The sequence below is a fragment of the Carassius carassius genome, chromosome 45 (assembly GCF_963082965.1).
Source record: "Carassius carassius chromosome 45, fCarCar2.1, whole genome shotgun sequence".
NCBI classification, from domain to species: domain Eukaryota; kingdom Metazoa; phylum Chordata; class Actinopteri; order Cypriniformes; family Cyprinidae; genus Carassius; species Carassius carassius.
In genome coordinates this window covers 25,204,598-25,219,931 of record NC_081799.1, presented here as the reverse complement: position 1 = coordinate 25,219,931, position 15,334 = coordinate 25,204,598, and the positions used below count along the sequence as shown (strand labels likewise).

Sequence of the window (15,334 nt, the reverse complement as noted above, 5' to 3'; positions counted from 1 at the left end):
AACCAGCAGAGGTCCCTCAGACGAACCCACATACACTTCAAAGTGTTGCAAAGCCCAAATCAGAGCAAGCGCCTCCTTCTCATTCACAGAATAGTTAAGTTAATAAGAATTAATTTTTTTTTTAAAAGAATCCAACTGGATGATTAATTCCATCTTCATAAGTCTGTAACAAAACGGCACCAGCACCCACATTGCTGGCATCCACTTGCAATCGATACGCCTGATCAAATTTCGGAGCTTTCAAAACGGGATCCTCTGGAAGAAGGATTTTTACCTTTTCAAAGGCTTGCTAACAACCCGATGTCCAACAAAAGTCTACTCCGCCCCGCAATAAACTTGTCAGGGGGGGCCACCACTGTAGAAAAATTCCTACAAAAACAACAATAAAACCCTACCATTCCAAGAAATCGCAGAAGTTCTTTCTTTGTGGTAGGCGTAGGGTAGTTATCAATCTTTTCTACTTTTGCACGGACAGGGCGCAATTTGCCTTGCCCAACCACTTTGCCCAACTACTGTGGCCTTGGCAAACTCACATTTTAACAAATTAACGGTCAAATTTGCCCCCACAAATCGATCGAATAGTGCTCTAATTTGAACAATATGTTCTTCCCAAGTTTGACTATACACGACGATGTCATCCAAGTACACAGCGCATCCCCTCAAACCAGAATTAACTTTATTCATTAAACGCTGAAAAAAGTTGCTGGAGCATTGCGCTCATAACTCATAAAGTTGTATGAAAATAATCACTTTAATGTTCTGGTTTCGTTACATGCTCTGGGAGCAATGTCGTAGTAAAATAATTTTTCGTGGCCAGAGAAATAATTTTACTTAGAGTCAATAAACGATCAACACTGTCCACCCTGCGGATGAACAAATCATTTTATTGTACTATTAATGCCATAATGCTACAAGTAATTCCTGAAGATGAATGTATTTAATAAAAACCTGTTATGATTATTTATGTACATATCACTTTGAGATAATTTGTTACAAAAGTAATATGATGGAGTTCAAACTCAATACACACGGCAGCAACAAACATCGTGATTATTAAAAAAGTCTGTGCTTCGCAACAAAGACAGGGAGAATTTATGAATGAACGTGTAAAAGGTCTGTCACAAGACGATGTTGTTACCGTACATATCCGCCTGCTTTTTTAAGTGGGTATACGGAAATCTTTGACCTTTCCTAGTGGGTATAATGTGTATACCTGCTTATCACGTAGACTTGAGTAAAGAAGTAATTCGTTTTTCTCTCCCTCTAAAAAAAATTGTATTTCTAAAATAATTTGTTCTCAAACATCTGCAATGAGACCAAGATACGATAAAGAAGAAATAGTGTTTTATTTTACAATGTTTTTGCTATTCATAATTAGTAATGGTCTTCTTTATTTTGCGCTGTTCTTATCTTTCTTTTTTTTTAGATATATGTTGTAAGTTCTGAGGAAGTTAATGGTGTGTCTACTGGTAGGATGTGGTCTACTGGTGCTTATCTTGATGTCAGTGAATATTCTGTCTAAAATGCTTTTAACCGAATAGCTTTTTAAACTATAGCTTAAATAAATTAACCCACGTCATCAATTTATGCAATTTCATAGTAGTTTTTTATTGGTGTCCTGATGGCCTTTTTGGTAGGCCTATATATATATATATATATATATATATATATATATATATATATATATATACAAAAAAAAAACAAATATATATATATTTTTTTTTTAATTTATTTTTTGTGAGAATATTGATAGTCCCTTATTTTTGCAAATAATAGTTCTAAAGTCTGTTTTCCCTTCAAACACCATAAAGTTCATGTTCATAGTGAAGGATAAATAGAAAAATGTAACTATTTTTTCTTTACTAATCTTAACCTACTTTGTATTCATACTTTGCTTACATTTTAACTATAGGTTATATCATGCTCACAAACTAATCTAATGTTATTATAATTGTAATTAAGTAATTTATTTAATTTTTCATCATATTTCACCATTCCTCAGAGTCTCTGCTCTCACACTACTGCTAAATTACCAGTAAATGCATGAAAAATGGGATGAAACAGTTCTTATGTTGACTAATAAATAAATTGAATAAAGCCATTAAAATATTTTCGTTTTCTTGTGCACAAAAATATTCTCATAGCTTTGTAAAATTACGGTTGAACCACTGATGTCACATGGATTATTTTAACGATAATCTTGTTATGTTTCTGAGCCTTGATCGAGTAAAGCCATAGTCACACTAGACTTTGATCATGAGAAACTGCTTCTTTTTTTTTTGCAAAATTGCTTTGCATGTGTAGTAGTCATAGTTGCCTCGTTAATTTTGGTACAACCCTAGTACAAATGAATGGTAATCACCTAATTAGATACAGGTGCGCTATAGGTGCGTGAGTGTGTATAAGGAAGCTATTGCGTTGTTGGCGTGCGTTGACTGCTGCAAACTGTTCTTGACTGCTCGAAAGCTGTTCTTTCGAGTTATTCCCTTATGGGGATCTTCGAGCTGTGCCACGCAGTATTTGGTATGCATCCTGGGCTGTTTATCTATCGTGGTCTGACGTTGGAAGGGCTGATTTGTTAATAATCAGCTAAAGAGGCCAAGAGCCGGTAATATGTCCGTGTGATGACAGCTGATTGGGACTGTGACCGGGCTTCCCCTTCCTTCCTGTTTGGTCTTTGCCTTCGTTGTCTTGAATAGACTACTGTCGTTGTGCGTTGCCGTGACGTTCCATCTTGCCTCAACTCAACTGCGCCTGCTTGACCTGTCCACATCAAGTGAACTTGACATCGGGAGATTGTGAGACCCGAGTATTAATCCGTGTGGCCGTTTGGCCACCTCCGCACTGTTTCAACTGGAAGATTGTGTCTGTGGGGTTTGTATGGTTGGGTGGATGAATTCAAAGTTGATGTGAGTGTGCTGTTTATTGTTGGAAGTGTGTGCGAGCGTGAGAAATAAGTATTAATGGTTGTGAGTTTGCGTGATTTTAAATGCATCCTGTGTGTGTGTATTGTTAATGGACAAGGTGTAATGTGATTTGCATCTGTTATTTTGTTGTTTTTGTTTTGTATTTTGTTGATCAACTTGTATTTTTTTTCTCTTGTTTATTGATTTGTGACAATTTGACATTGATTTTGTTAACTTTGTTGGACCGGCTGAGAAGGAGTGCTGACCACTCTAGGTCCAAGTTAATGGGTACCCTTGTTCACTGAGTGATTTGAATCTTTTGAATTCCCTGTCACTTGAATGCACGTGTGCTTGTGGTGGAGTGAGTGAAGTGATTTTCTTTAGTAAAATCAGTCAAATATATTTTTGTTAAATTTGCCACTTTTTCATTCTTAAAGTGCACTTTTGTCTGATTGGAAATTAAATAAACTATTTTAGACTGTCGCTTGTCGATACTTCAAGATGACCAGGATTTTAGTGTCTGATCAACTGTTTAGACATAAAATTGTAGCAGGTCATATCTAGAGAGTAAAGTCATGAATTAAGGGGGTGTGGTTAGATATGTACAGTGTTGGGGTAGTTACTCAAATGTAATTAGTTACTTCTGTAAATTGAAATGAGATTACATTACTAGTTACTGCATTTGAAAAGTAACTTCACTACTTATTACTTTACTTTTTTTCCCCAATTTTTTTCAGATTCCATTTTTTTCTGTTTTATTTTCTCAACTCCTTTTTAATGGTTAAATTTAATTGTATTAATCAAAAGGCATGTCTAATTAATTTAAATCATAACACATACATTTTCACAGCAATTTATTAAAAGTAAAAACAAAATTACATGTTTAGGGCCCTATGAAATGTTTTTTTTTTCTTCATATGTTAGATTTTTTAAGCATGTGTAATTATTTAAATGCATAAAAACAACTTTATTAAATTTGTCTAAAAATAGCTTTATGAAATGTTTTTTTTCCCCTCAGAAATTCTGTTGTGTATTTACATTTTTCTGGTTATCAAATGATGGCATAAAACATTCATTTAGATTTTCTTTTAAAAATTGAAAATTAAGCAAACTTTATTTTTTGGTAAACAAAGGGGATTTACTATTAAAAATAAAACATGGAAGAAATGTTAAGCAGATGCTTTAAAGCGCGAGAAATAGAGATTTCCCTAATAACAGTTGGAAAGAAACGCGGATTTATCAGGCATATAACATGCAAGTCTTCCTTAAGAAATACAGTGATATAAAAACACCTGTGTCTCGTTTTGATATTTAAACATATAAATGTAAGGAATTATTATTAAACGTGCAGTACATGCTCATGTTTATTCAACAAAGCCTTTTGGAAAAATCGTTTAGTTTTAAAATCGTGGCGAGTCTCCAAAAATAAATAAATGTATGGGAAACACATCCCACATCACAACCACCTGAGCCCAACTTCAGTCTACTCATCACCTTAACTTTAACTGCGTTTGTAGAAGGCACTGCAGCCAGACTGATATACACAACACAGACCGAAAGTTAACTTAGGGCTAGACGTGTGCGCCCGATGAAACCGTCTATAAGATGACATTTGAGCACTTGACAAACGGAGAGCGACTCCTACATGACCTGCTGTGCGCTTGCGGCATTCTGAAAAGTTGAGATGTTTTTAACTCGACGCACATGGAAAAAACGAGCGTGTCGCAGCGCGTGCGCATCGCGACCACGTCGCTTCCATTATGAGCGCGCATGCCGCACGCCTACATTGGAAATAACGAACTTGAGCGCGCCAAAGACGCGATATGTGAACGGCACCTTAAGCGCTAAGATCAATCATTATCGGGAAACCCGGCCCAGAACTTTACACACAGGCAAACACGGCATGTGTAACGCAGGAAAGCGTCTAGTAAAGTAGTGTAGTTACCGATATTTTTAGTGTAATGCGTTACTTTACTTCGTTACCCAAAAAAGTAATATAGTTACTGTAATCCATTACTTTGTAACTCGTTACCCCCAACACTGGATATGTATAAAGATCAGTGGTAGGAACGAGAACGGTATATGCGTTTGTTTCTGGCCGGCGGAAATAGACCGACACTCTTACTGTTTGTCTGCGAGAGGTTCACAGGTGAATTTTCTTTGGTCTCTGAGATTGCCCTATGGAGCCTATTGTTTCATAGGCGAGTGGTTTGCATATACCGTCCGTTGGATCTTTGACAGCTCTATGGAGCCCATTTGTTGCTCTTGTTGTATTTGAGTTTCAGTTTACTTTTTTGGTTTGAATGTTTGGTTTTGGATTTATTGTCTAATCTGCCTGGGTACTTCAACTTTTAAGTGGGCTTTGAGACTTTGCACAGTGAGAGACCTTATGGTTCATAGTATGGACTAGATTGTTCAAGACTATATGTACCATTAAAGCGGACAGTGTATTTGCATTTCAGCAGAGGAGTGTGGGTGGCTAATACATACAGTCACCGGTAAGGTTTTTTTGTAGTTTGGTGAGTAGGGAGGAGTGGCGCTATGTCTCTTAGTTGCCTCCCTGGACGATTTGGGGGGGGGGGGGGGGGGGGTCTTGTGTGGGTATTCCGTGGCTTGTGTTTAAATTCACAAGTTCAAAGAAGGTCCAAATGTTCTTGTTTTGGTTATGTTGCGGTTTATACATATATAAATGTATATATTGTAACTACATAAATGTCAACTGATACTTACGGTAATGATCACAGGGACAGACTGGGCAATATTAGGCTCATTAGATGGAATGTTAGGGGAATGAATTGCCCTGTAAAGTATGGAAAGGTTCTTCTACATCTCAAAGCCTTGAAAACGAATATAGGTTTTATTCAAGAAACACATTTAAAGAAGGGTAGCGAGAATAGATTAAAGTCTAACTGGGTTGCACAAGTGTATCAGTCTACTTTTTCTGCCAAAGCCAGAGGTGTGGCTATCTTGATTCAAAAGAATATACCATTTGTCCACCACAATTCTATCTCTGACACAAACGGTAGATATATTATTGTGTTGGGCTCCATACATTCAAAGCAAATTACTTTAGTTAATTTATATGCACCAAATTTTGATGATCCCCTCTTCTTTCATAAAGCATTCAAACTAATCCCCAATATCTCTGAATCAAATGTAATTATTGGAGGAGACTTTAATTGTGTGCTGGACAATGTGCTCGATAGACAACCAAGCCAGCACTGTTTCTAAATCTAATACAACGTTAAGACAGTATATGCAATCCATAAACATTGTCAATATAAGAAGGATTCAAAATCCTTCAAGTAGAGATTTTTCCTTTTACTCTCACGTGCACAAGTCATACTCGTGCACTGATTTTTTTTTTTGCTGGATTCAGATCTGGTGCTGAATGTATGCAAGTCACAATATCATAATTTTATAATATCAGATCATGCCCCCCAGTCAGCTGATTTTAGATTGGATAATTTAAGAAGAGAATTTAGGTGAAAAGCATATTAAGCTACTCACCTTTGCACCAATAAAATGTGTAGCACTTTGTTTTACTACCAAATTATATGTAATAACTAAATGTTATTAATATTTAACTTACATTGGAAAGGTTTCCATGACCTCTCGTGATCTTGGCAAAAAGTCTCAATTTATTTCCACAGCATATGCATGATGGGATACACTAAGCCTTGAATACTGCTCCGGAGTGATATTCAAGGTAGTGTGGATTTAAAATGCATTAAGGGCACTGCGCTTTGGCGTTTTTAAGATCTGGACAGTCTTGCACACTTACTTCCTGTTGCATGTACACACTCTCATGTGGCCAAGACCGCAAGTGTGGGTATTTGGACAAGGCATCCGTTCTTCATGAGGCTTCATTTACCCATCACTACCTCAAACTACTAAGAAGCTTATAAAACATGACCATTCTGTTATCTTGGCCTCCTCTTTCCTCGTTTTGATACTTTCTTATTTGATTATTATCTAGTGCAATGACGTGTGACTTACAAGTCCAAATACTTTTTGGGTCCACTGTTGTTTGATAACATATGTCTTTTCTGATTAGATATTTTCAGAATATATATTTCAGAATAATATTATTTGCAGAATAATTGCCTAGATCAAATGCTATGCAATTTTTTTCTGTCAAGCATATCACCTCAGATATTCCTGTCATTCTGTGCACTTTGTTGACATTAAATGCACAAAAAGTCGTGAGTCCTATGTTGACTAATTAACTTTTTTAAAATGAAAGTGATGTGACATACAGCCAAGTATGGTAACCCATACTCAGACTTTGTGCTTTGCATTAAACCCATCCAAAGTGCACACACACCGTGAACACACACCCGGAGCAGTGGACATCATTTATGCTGCAGCGCCTGGGGAGCAGTTGGGGGTGCTTTGCTCAAGGTCATGGTATTGCTGACCCGAGATTCAAACCCACAACCTTTGGGTTAGAAGTTAAACTCTCTAACCATTAGCCCACAACTTATCCTTTGAGTGGTAGGGATGCCCATGAAATTGGACATACCTACCACTAGAGAAAATATTGGATTTAGACCTTTGAATTTCACCATTCACCAAAAGGTAAGTAGTGTGTGTCACTGCGTTCGAGATTCGACACGATACTTTAAATGATCAGGAGCAAAAATAACTTTTTTCAGAAGAAAAGAAAACCCACCGCAGGAACCAGGAACTAAATAAAGTTCCTGGTAAAAAAATGCCCCTCAAAAAGTCCCTGCTGGCAAGGTGGTACTTTTTTTAAGTTCCGGAACTTTCGGGGGTGGGACTTGGGCGCTAAACATGCTGATTGGTTGAGTTCACGCAGCATTGTTTGGGTTCAACCACCATTTATTCGGATCATTTTCAAAATATTACTGTTATTGTGTCATGAAATGTAATTTTAAAAGTGTTTCAGGCAGGAATGTAGTTGTTTAAAACTTAAATCTGTGGTTTATTTATAAAGACAGAGCCTATTTAAAAATGTGTTTCACCGATCCCGGAGACGGTGAACTCCACGCGATCAGCAGGAGCTCAGTGCTTATGTATCTGCCGAGAAGCAGCCTCACCTCTGCTAGACCTTGTGATATGTGCCGCTGGCTTTGATGTCTCTTTGGTGGTTAAACATAAAATATAATTCGTTTTGGGTAAATCTAACAGGTTATCTTTGGTCTGTATTCAGTTTATCTATATGTTAGAATAAAAATAAAAAAGGCAAATTCATATAATATTTCATTTCATTGTAATGGCTGTATATATATATATATACACATATCCCTGAACTAAGTACATTTCTGCAGCTCATTCATTATGTTTAAATGAAAACGAAAGGAGGCAGTGGTATTTGATATCCTATTTCGTTTTATGGTAAATATACATAGAGGAAAATTGCAGTAGCCATGGTCAGCTGACTGAAGTTATCAAGTATGCTGCTGTTTGTAGAATTACTGGATTCGTGTCGTCGCGGATATCACACTCCCGAGTCGAATGCACAAAGTCTGAACTACCGAGGATGCACGTCCAAAATCAGCGTACTTTGTATTGAGAAACGCGTGCAGAGCTACGTCACCAGTCTATTTGCCTATTCTTCCTGGTACTTTACACCGCAGCGGAAACGCAAAAAGCAACAGGTCTGGGGGGAAAAAGTTCCTTGGAAAAAAGTTCCTGGTACAAATGTTCCGGGTAATTTCGGTGGAAACGCGGCAATACTTTACATGCTGCTGAAACATCCACTCACCACCAGAAGTCAGTATCTCCAACCTCATTTTAGAACAATCTCAAAACTTCAGTTTCTTTCCAATCTACTGGACAAGGTTGCACTTGGACAATTGAATTCATTTCTAGATCTACATGGTATTCACAAAGTGTTTCAGTCTGGTTTTAGATCTTTACTAGGACAGAGACAGCACTGTTGAAGGTTTTTAATGACTTAAGTTACTTAAGTTACTTGCTACTGACTCAGAGGCGATTTTAATTCTACTAGACCTTACAGCTGCATTTGATACTTTAGATCGCTGAGGAGACTTTTTCTCCTCAACTGCTGCTTTCACGTGTGGGGTACCCCAGGGCTCCATTTTGGGGCCTATTCTGTTCTCCCTATATATGCCTGGATTGCATGAAATTTCCTTAATTTTAATAAAAATAAAACAGAAGTTATACTGTTTATGCCTGGAGGTACTTGTGAGTCATCAGATTTGTACCTTGGTGAATTGAAACCACTTGGGAAGCCCAGGCCCGGTTCTACGGGGTTGACTGAGGGTGCTAAGCACCCCCAAATAAAAGCGAAAGCACCCTCAGATAAAATTATTAATAGTGTATTAATTTTCACCATCAATAAACACACAGACAGCAGCACACACATGCACAAATTTGCTAAATTAATGCATAAACTTGATCTTTCACATTATGATTTTATTGTCATCATGCTTTCATTTATAAGCGGAGGGTGAACTCCAGGGTAAGGCTAAAAGCAGCCAAATGTATTAAATACAAACATCATAAACCTGTCTTTTTAAGGCAAGAACCAGACATGGGTGTCATGTAAAATGTGTTTAACGGGACTGAATTTGTATTAAATCTGATTACCATTTAATTAAAACATTAGAAACTGATAACGTTTCCTTCCCACGGTTATTCAAATGGAGAATAAATAATGTACAGGAATTACATTATCACTAACTTTGATCTATTACACTCTCAAAAAACAAAACTGTCATTATGATCATTGAAGCTTTTTACACTGCAAAATGAATCCCTTACTTACATTGTATGTACATCTGTGCTTTGTTGTTTATGATGAGAGAATTTGCAGAATTCAGTCAGAGAATGCGCACACTCAATAAAGCTGATGAGTTTCAGTTTTCACTCATCTGAATGCCTCTGATTGGCTAATGCATTCCTAAGCTCAGCAGAATGGTGTGGAATTGGTTATAACGCAAAACACTGAAAAAGCGCCTAAAATTAACACTTTTTATTCATTTACACTTTGTTAGCAACAGATGTAATCGATTAATTTGTTGTGCATGGGCATTTTTGTCCAATTTAGTGGCAATTTAGCTTAGAGAGCCTATTGTGTCTGTACGTTACTTAATATTATCTTCTTTTTTATTCAAATGCAGTAGAAATTCATTAAATTTGCATTCGTGCTGATATTTGGGGGAAAACCAACTCTCTTCGTATGATATTGCTAAACTATATGGTATTTAAAACAAGAAAAAAAAATCATACAGGGGAGGGCAATTTTACCTCCATATCTTGCTATCAAGCAGCAAAACGTGCAGTCAAAATGCGCCTAGTAGTCTAACCTATCACAGTGTGTGGCTTTTTTTTTTTTTTTTGTAAAGTGATGGATATAATGTATTATGTTAGTTTGCACATCGTTGAAATTAAGCCCTAAAAAGTGTGAAGTGACATTCAGCCAAGTATGGTGACCCATACTCAGAATTTGTGCTCTGCATTTAACCCATCCGAAATGCACACACACAGAGCAGTGAACACACACACACTGTGAGCACACACCCGGAGCAGTGGGCAGCCATTTATGCTGCGGCGCCCGGGGAGCAGTTGGGGGTTCGATGCCTTGCTCAAGGGCACCTAAGTCGTGATATTGAGGGTGGAGAGAGAACTGTACATGCACTCCCCCCACCCACAATTCCTGCCGGCCCGGGACTCGAACTCACAGCCTTTCGATTGGGAGTCCGACTCTCTAACCATTAGACCACGACTTCCCCATAATATTTGGTGATACTATTTTCATACAGTTGAAAATTAGGATACATATTATTTGTGAGCACCCTCACAATTTTCAGAAGCACACTCAGTGATTTGGTTCTGAAACCGGGCCTGGGGAAGCCCTATTTAAACAATTTAAGGGTTATCATAGACTGTGATTTTAAATCAAACAAACAGATTAACTCTGTAGTTAAATCTTGTTTTTCCAATTGAGACAACTTTCCAAGGGGAATCTTTCCTGTCTTTTAATAAAAAATGCTCAAAGTATCGATCATATTTTTATTTCAACTCGTCTGGATTATTGTAATGGCCTCTAAGTATTAGTCAGGCCTCTCTCTCCAGACCACAGGTGGTCCAGAATGCGGAAGCTGGCTCGCTGAAGGGTATATGAAAGCTGGAACATTTCACCCCCATTGGTATTTATTTTTTAAATATCTTGATGGTTTGGCACCTAAATATCTGTCCAACTTAGTCTAGCTCTATGTTCCGTCTGCTGACCAGTTGCTTTTAGTTGTCCCACGGGTAAAGTTGAAGAGCACGGGTGACTGAGCATTTGCAGCACGAAGCTCTGGAATAGTTTACCCCTCTACATTAGACAGGCTCAAACACTTGCTGTTTTAAAATCTAGCCTAAAAACGAATTTCTAGTCTGGCATTTGACGCTACTTGAGAGCTGTATCCATTTATTGTCTTTATGGTGTCTTCTTTCTTTTGCGTTGTTAACTGTTTGTATCACAGATTTTTTAAATTTTGTGTACATTACTTTGATAAACACTTGGTGTTTTTTTTAAAGTGCTTTATAAATAAACTTTGACTTTGACTTTGATAATGTGCATCAACTTTCATCCCTCACTTATTTATTCAGTCACCTCATTACCCACAATGACACCACGAGAAATGTTTATTAGTTTTGAAATTAAAAAAACATATATTTTTAAATTGCTGTTTGAAAATCTTCCACTAACTCACATGATTAAAAACCATTCAAATTCAAACTGCCAACAAAGTTGAGATAATAAATTTCAAAATTCTAAATGAGAAAAACTGCTTTCATAATCCACAACATGACCACATAATGTATTGCTCATTTCAGCTGGCAGTTTATTGCAACAAAGTCTTGTGAAAAACACTATGGTTGTCTATATTCCTGATTTGTTTTTGCATATTAAATTGCTATTTCTTAGATGTAAAACCTGCATGTATTCTGCAAAAAAACTTATCCAAAGCAATTTACATTGCATTCGAGCTTAATTCATGCATTCCGAACCTGTGAGCCATATAATAAAACTCAAACATCTTTACATAGAGTTGACCATGATGTTTCTCAACTCAGCTGAGTGTTGGTGAAACCTCTGACATGAAGTGATTAGAAGTATTTAGCATGAGAGAATAAAACGTTCTGCACTAGAACATTCTACTGTGAACTGGATAACTGTGAATCATCACAGACAGATGTGAGTTATGATTATTTAGATTTTTATTTTTTTTTATTTTTATATATATACTTTCTACTACAAGTATCATTTAATGGTTGCATTAAATGCAATTAAATTGCATTGAAAATAATACACGTTTATTTTTTGTTGTTTTTACAATTATTTTTTAATTAATGCAGTATTTCAGATTAAAATAGAGACTAGGTCTTTTAAAATCCAGTTTTTGAAGGCAGAATAGCATCTCCTGGTGAGAGCAAAAAAAAAAAAAAAAATCTGTAATTTCATGGTGTAACCACTAGATTCCTGTACAGGAGTGTATAGAGAGGCTTGAGAACCCCCTTGTTGTTTTTATACTTAATTGTTTACTTTTATAATGTTGTGGGCTTAAATGTATATAAAGGCATTCTCAAAAACTTTTTGTCGAGGTTTATAATTTTAGTGTTTTTTAATGTTATTACTACATTCAAACCTGAACACAGAAAGCATTTTGTTTCACAAAACATTGAATTTTACAAAATAAAACAAAAATAAACAGGATTGCTATATTAGAGGTCAATCCTACTGGGTCTGATCTGATTTTAACCTCTTATTTCAGTCATCTGACTCATTTTTGCTATATGGTTATAGCCATACCAATTCATTAAAAAAAAAAAAAAATGTAAAGACTGCACATTAACTAGCTTTACAGAGTTGGTCATGATGTTTCACAGCTCAACCATGTTTGAAATGTTGGTAAAGCCTGATGACGTGATAAATTTGAAGAAGTGGTATAAAGTCTTGAACATTAGAGAAGAAATCATTTGCCAGGATAACTGTGAATCGAATCATAACACCGTAAGTCATGATTAGAGCTATTTAAAACATTTGATGTACTTTAAAGTAATGATAAAATAGCATTTATTTGGTTGCATATTTGTTATCATAATTCAGCTTTAGTGATGATATAATAATTTATAAACGTTTCTTATCTGACACAACACTTTAAATATGATTCATGATTTTACACTGACAATATGTGATATTAGCAGGATAAACTGGACACTTCCACTCAATCACAGCAATGGATGATTATCATGAAATTTTGAGAAGTTGGATGAGAGTGATTTCTCTGGTCTTCTTCTACCTGACCTTTATCCTCGGTGTTCCTGGAAATGCATTTGTCGTGTATGTTGCTGGATTGAAGATGAAGAGGACTGTTAATACAGTAGGGTTTCTCAATCTAGCGATTGCTGACCTCTTGTGCTGCCTTACCACTCTTTTTACCATTACCAATACCACTATTGGCTACTGGCCGTATGGATCCGTAATGTGCAAGATTATCCCCTTCATAGTAATCATCACCATGTTTGCCAGCGTTTCCACACTGAGCTTGATTAGTCTGGATCGGTTTACTCAGGTGATCACACCGGTTTGGGCTCAGAATCATCGCAGCTTGTTCATCGCACGACTGTCCTGTGTATCGGTTTGGATTCTGGCTTCACTTTTTAGTCTGCCTTTTATGATGTTAAGAGAGACTTACACAGAAAATAATAAAACACGCTGCCTGTATCAATCTGATGACAACAGTTATAAATTGCATGGAAGGTTAACCATCATTAGATTTGTGATTGGCTTTTTGGTTCCTCTCATATGCATCATAATATGTTACGGATTCATCGCACGCAAGATAGACAGGAGTCATTTTCACTCTGGACGAGCATTTCGCATCATGTTGGCTGTAATCGTGGCCTTTTTTCTGTGCTGGCTGCCGTTTCACATAGTAGGTTTGATAAAAATGTACGGAAAGAAATCAAGTCACTCGGTGGCTTCAGCAGTGTATCAGTTGGCCGTCTCTTTGGCGTATTTCAACAGCTGTCTGAACCCCATTCTGTATGTTTTCATGGGGCAGGATTTTAAGAGCAACGTTAAACTTTCTCTGAGACGTGTTTTTGAAAGAGTTTTCTCTGAGGAGGGAGCACAAGCATCACAATCCACACAGCCACAACACACACACTCAGTGTAGTGAAGATATCAGCTCATTTATACTGAGTTTTCTGATTGACTTTTATTACTATTGTTATAATTTTCTAATTATTTATTTTAGAAATTCATCAACTCGAAGTCAGCAAGTCATCTAACTCTTATTCATCATTCCTGTGTGTTTCTCTGTCTATTGTTGATGTATTTTCAGTGATTGGTGATTTGTGAACTATCGTCAAACCTTAACATCACAGTGATGAAATACTGATGCTTGATTAAAAAGCTTGTAATATTTCACTAATAATGGCTTGTGGTTTCTACGCCAAATTTATGAAGAAAAATAAAAAATGGATATAAATAATTTAAAGCTTGCATTTGTGAATAAAACTAAGGCTGATGATACAACTTTGGGCAATGTTGCTGTCAATACGCAATCATGTGAGACACGGGGCTCACAACTGATCTAAAATATCCAGACAGAAATGTTACCCATTTCCAATGAGAAAGTGCCAAAGCAATATTGTTCAAAAAAAGTTGTCCAACAAAATTTCTCAAAAAGTTACCCCGTGTATCATCAGCCTAAAACATATTTTTATTTTATGTTATCATATTCCACTGCTTCTGTCATTTTATAATTTTGCTGTTATGTTTTTTCTTCTCACTTTTGTGTTGTATAAACTTATCATAAACTACAAGCAAATTTTGTTATGTACAGTATAAACAGTGTTTTGCATATAAAGTGCAAAAACAATAAAGTTTAAATGTATGTTCAATGGAATTTTCATTAAACATTCAATTAATTTTGATTGAAGATTGTTCATTATTAGTGCAAATAGTTTTCTTTGGGTCAAGTATAGCCAAAGCATAATGTTGCCCTGTACTAAACTGCTAAATACTAAAAGTTTATATGTGCGTTGAGCGGATAACTGCCTGCTGACTGTTCTAGTTTTGTCTGTGAAGAATGTGGCTATCATCAGCTGTTAAAGAGATGGTGGAGTGGGACAGAAGAGAGAATTGAATGTGTTGAAGAGATTACATGTCTGAAGCACTGTCGATCTTGTGGAAGGTTGAAGATTTGGCAGTATATAGTCTTCAGCAGAGATGAAAGCGAAGACTGATGCATGTCTGACGGATCTTTTGATTTGCACCATTTTCTCTCTGCTGCCCTGAGTTTAGACCGATGCTCACAAAGAATATCAGATAACTAGGGGTTAGCAGTGGTGTAATGTAAGTAAAAATACTTTGTTACAGTACTTAAGTTTTTTTTTGGGAGTATCCGCGCTTTACTTTAGTTTTTATATTTCTGCCA

The 15,334-nt window shown here is 36.5% G+C and overlaps 2 protein-coding genes across 2 annotated transcripts in view; both read left to right on the top strand.

Annotated features, from left to right (window-relative positions):
• LOC132127037 (C3a anaphylatoxin chemotactic receptor-like) overlaps window positions 1-15,334 on the top strand; it is a 123,666-nt gene that overhangs the window by 91,497 nt on the left and 16,835 nt on the right. The window lies entirely within an intron of this gene.
• On the top strand, window positions 12,873-14,296 carry LOC132127582 (C3a anaphylatoxin chemotactic receptor-like). Its single transcript, XM_059539502.1, has 2 exons — window positions 12,873-12,900; window positions 13,095-14,296. Exon 2 carries the CDS (start codon window positions 13,127-13,129, stop codon window positions 14,066-14,068), a length of 942 nt encoding a protein of 313 aa, XP_059395485.1. The 5' UTR covers window positions 12,873-12,900; window positions 13,095-13,126; the 3' UTR covers window positions 14,069-14,296.

What these genes read in the sequence shown, in the direction of transcription:
- LOC132127582 (XM_059539502.1), top strand. Translation starts at nt 13,127, where the DNA reads ATGGATGATTATCATGAAATTTTGAGAAGTTGGATGAGAGTGATTTCT.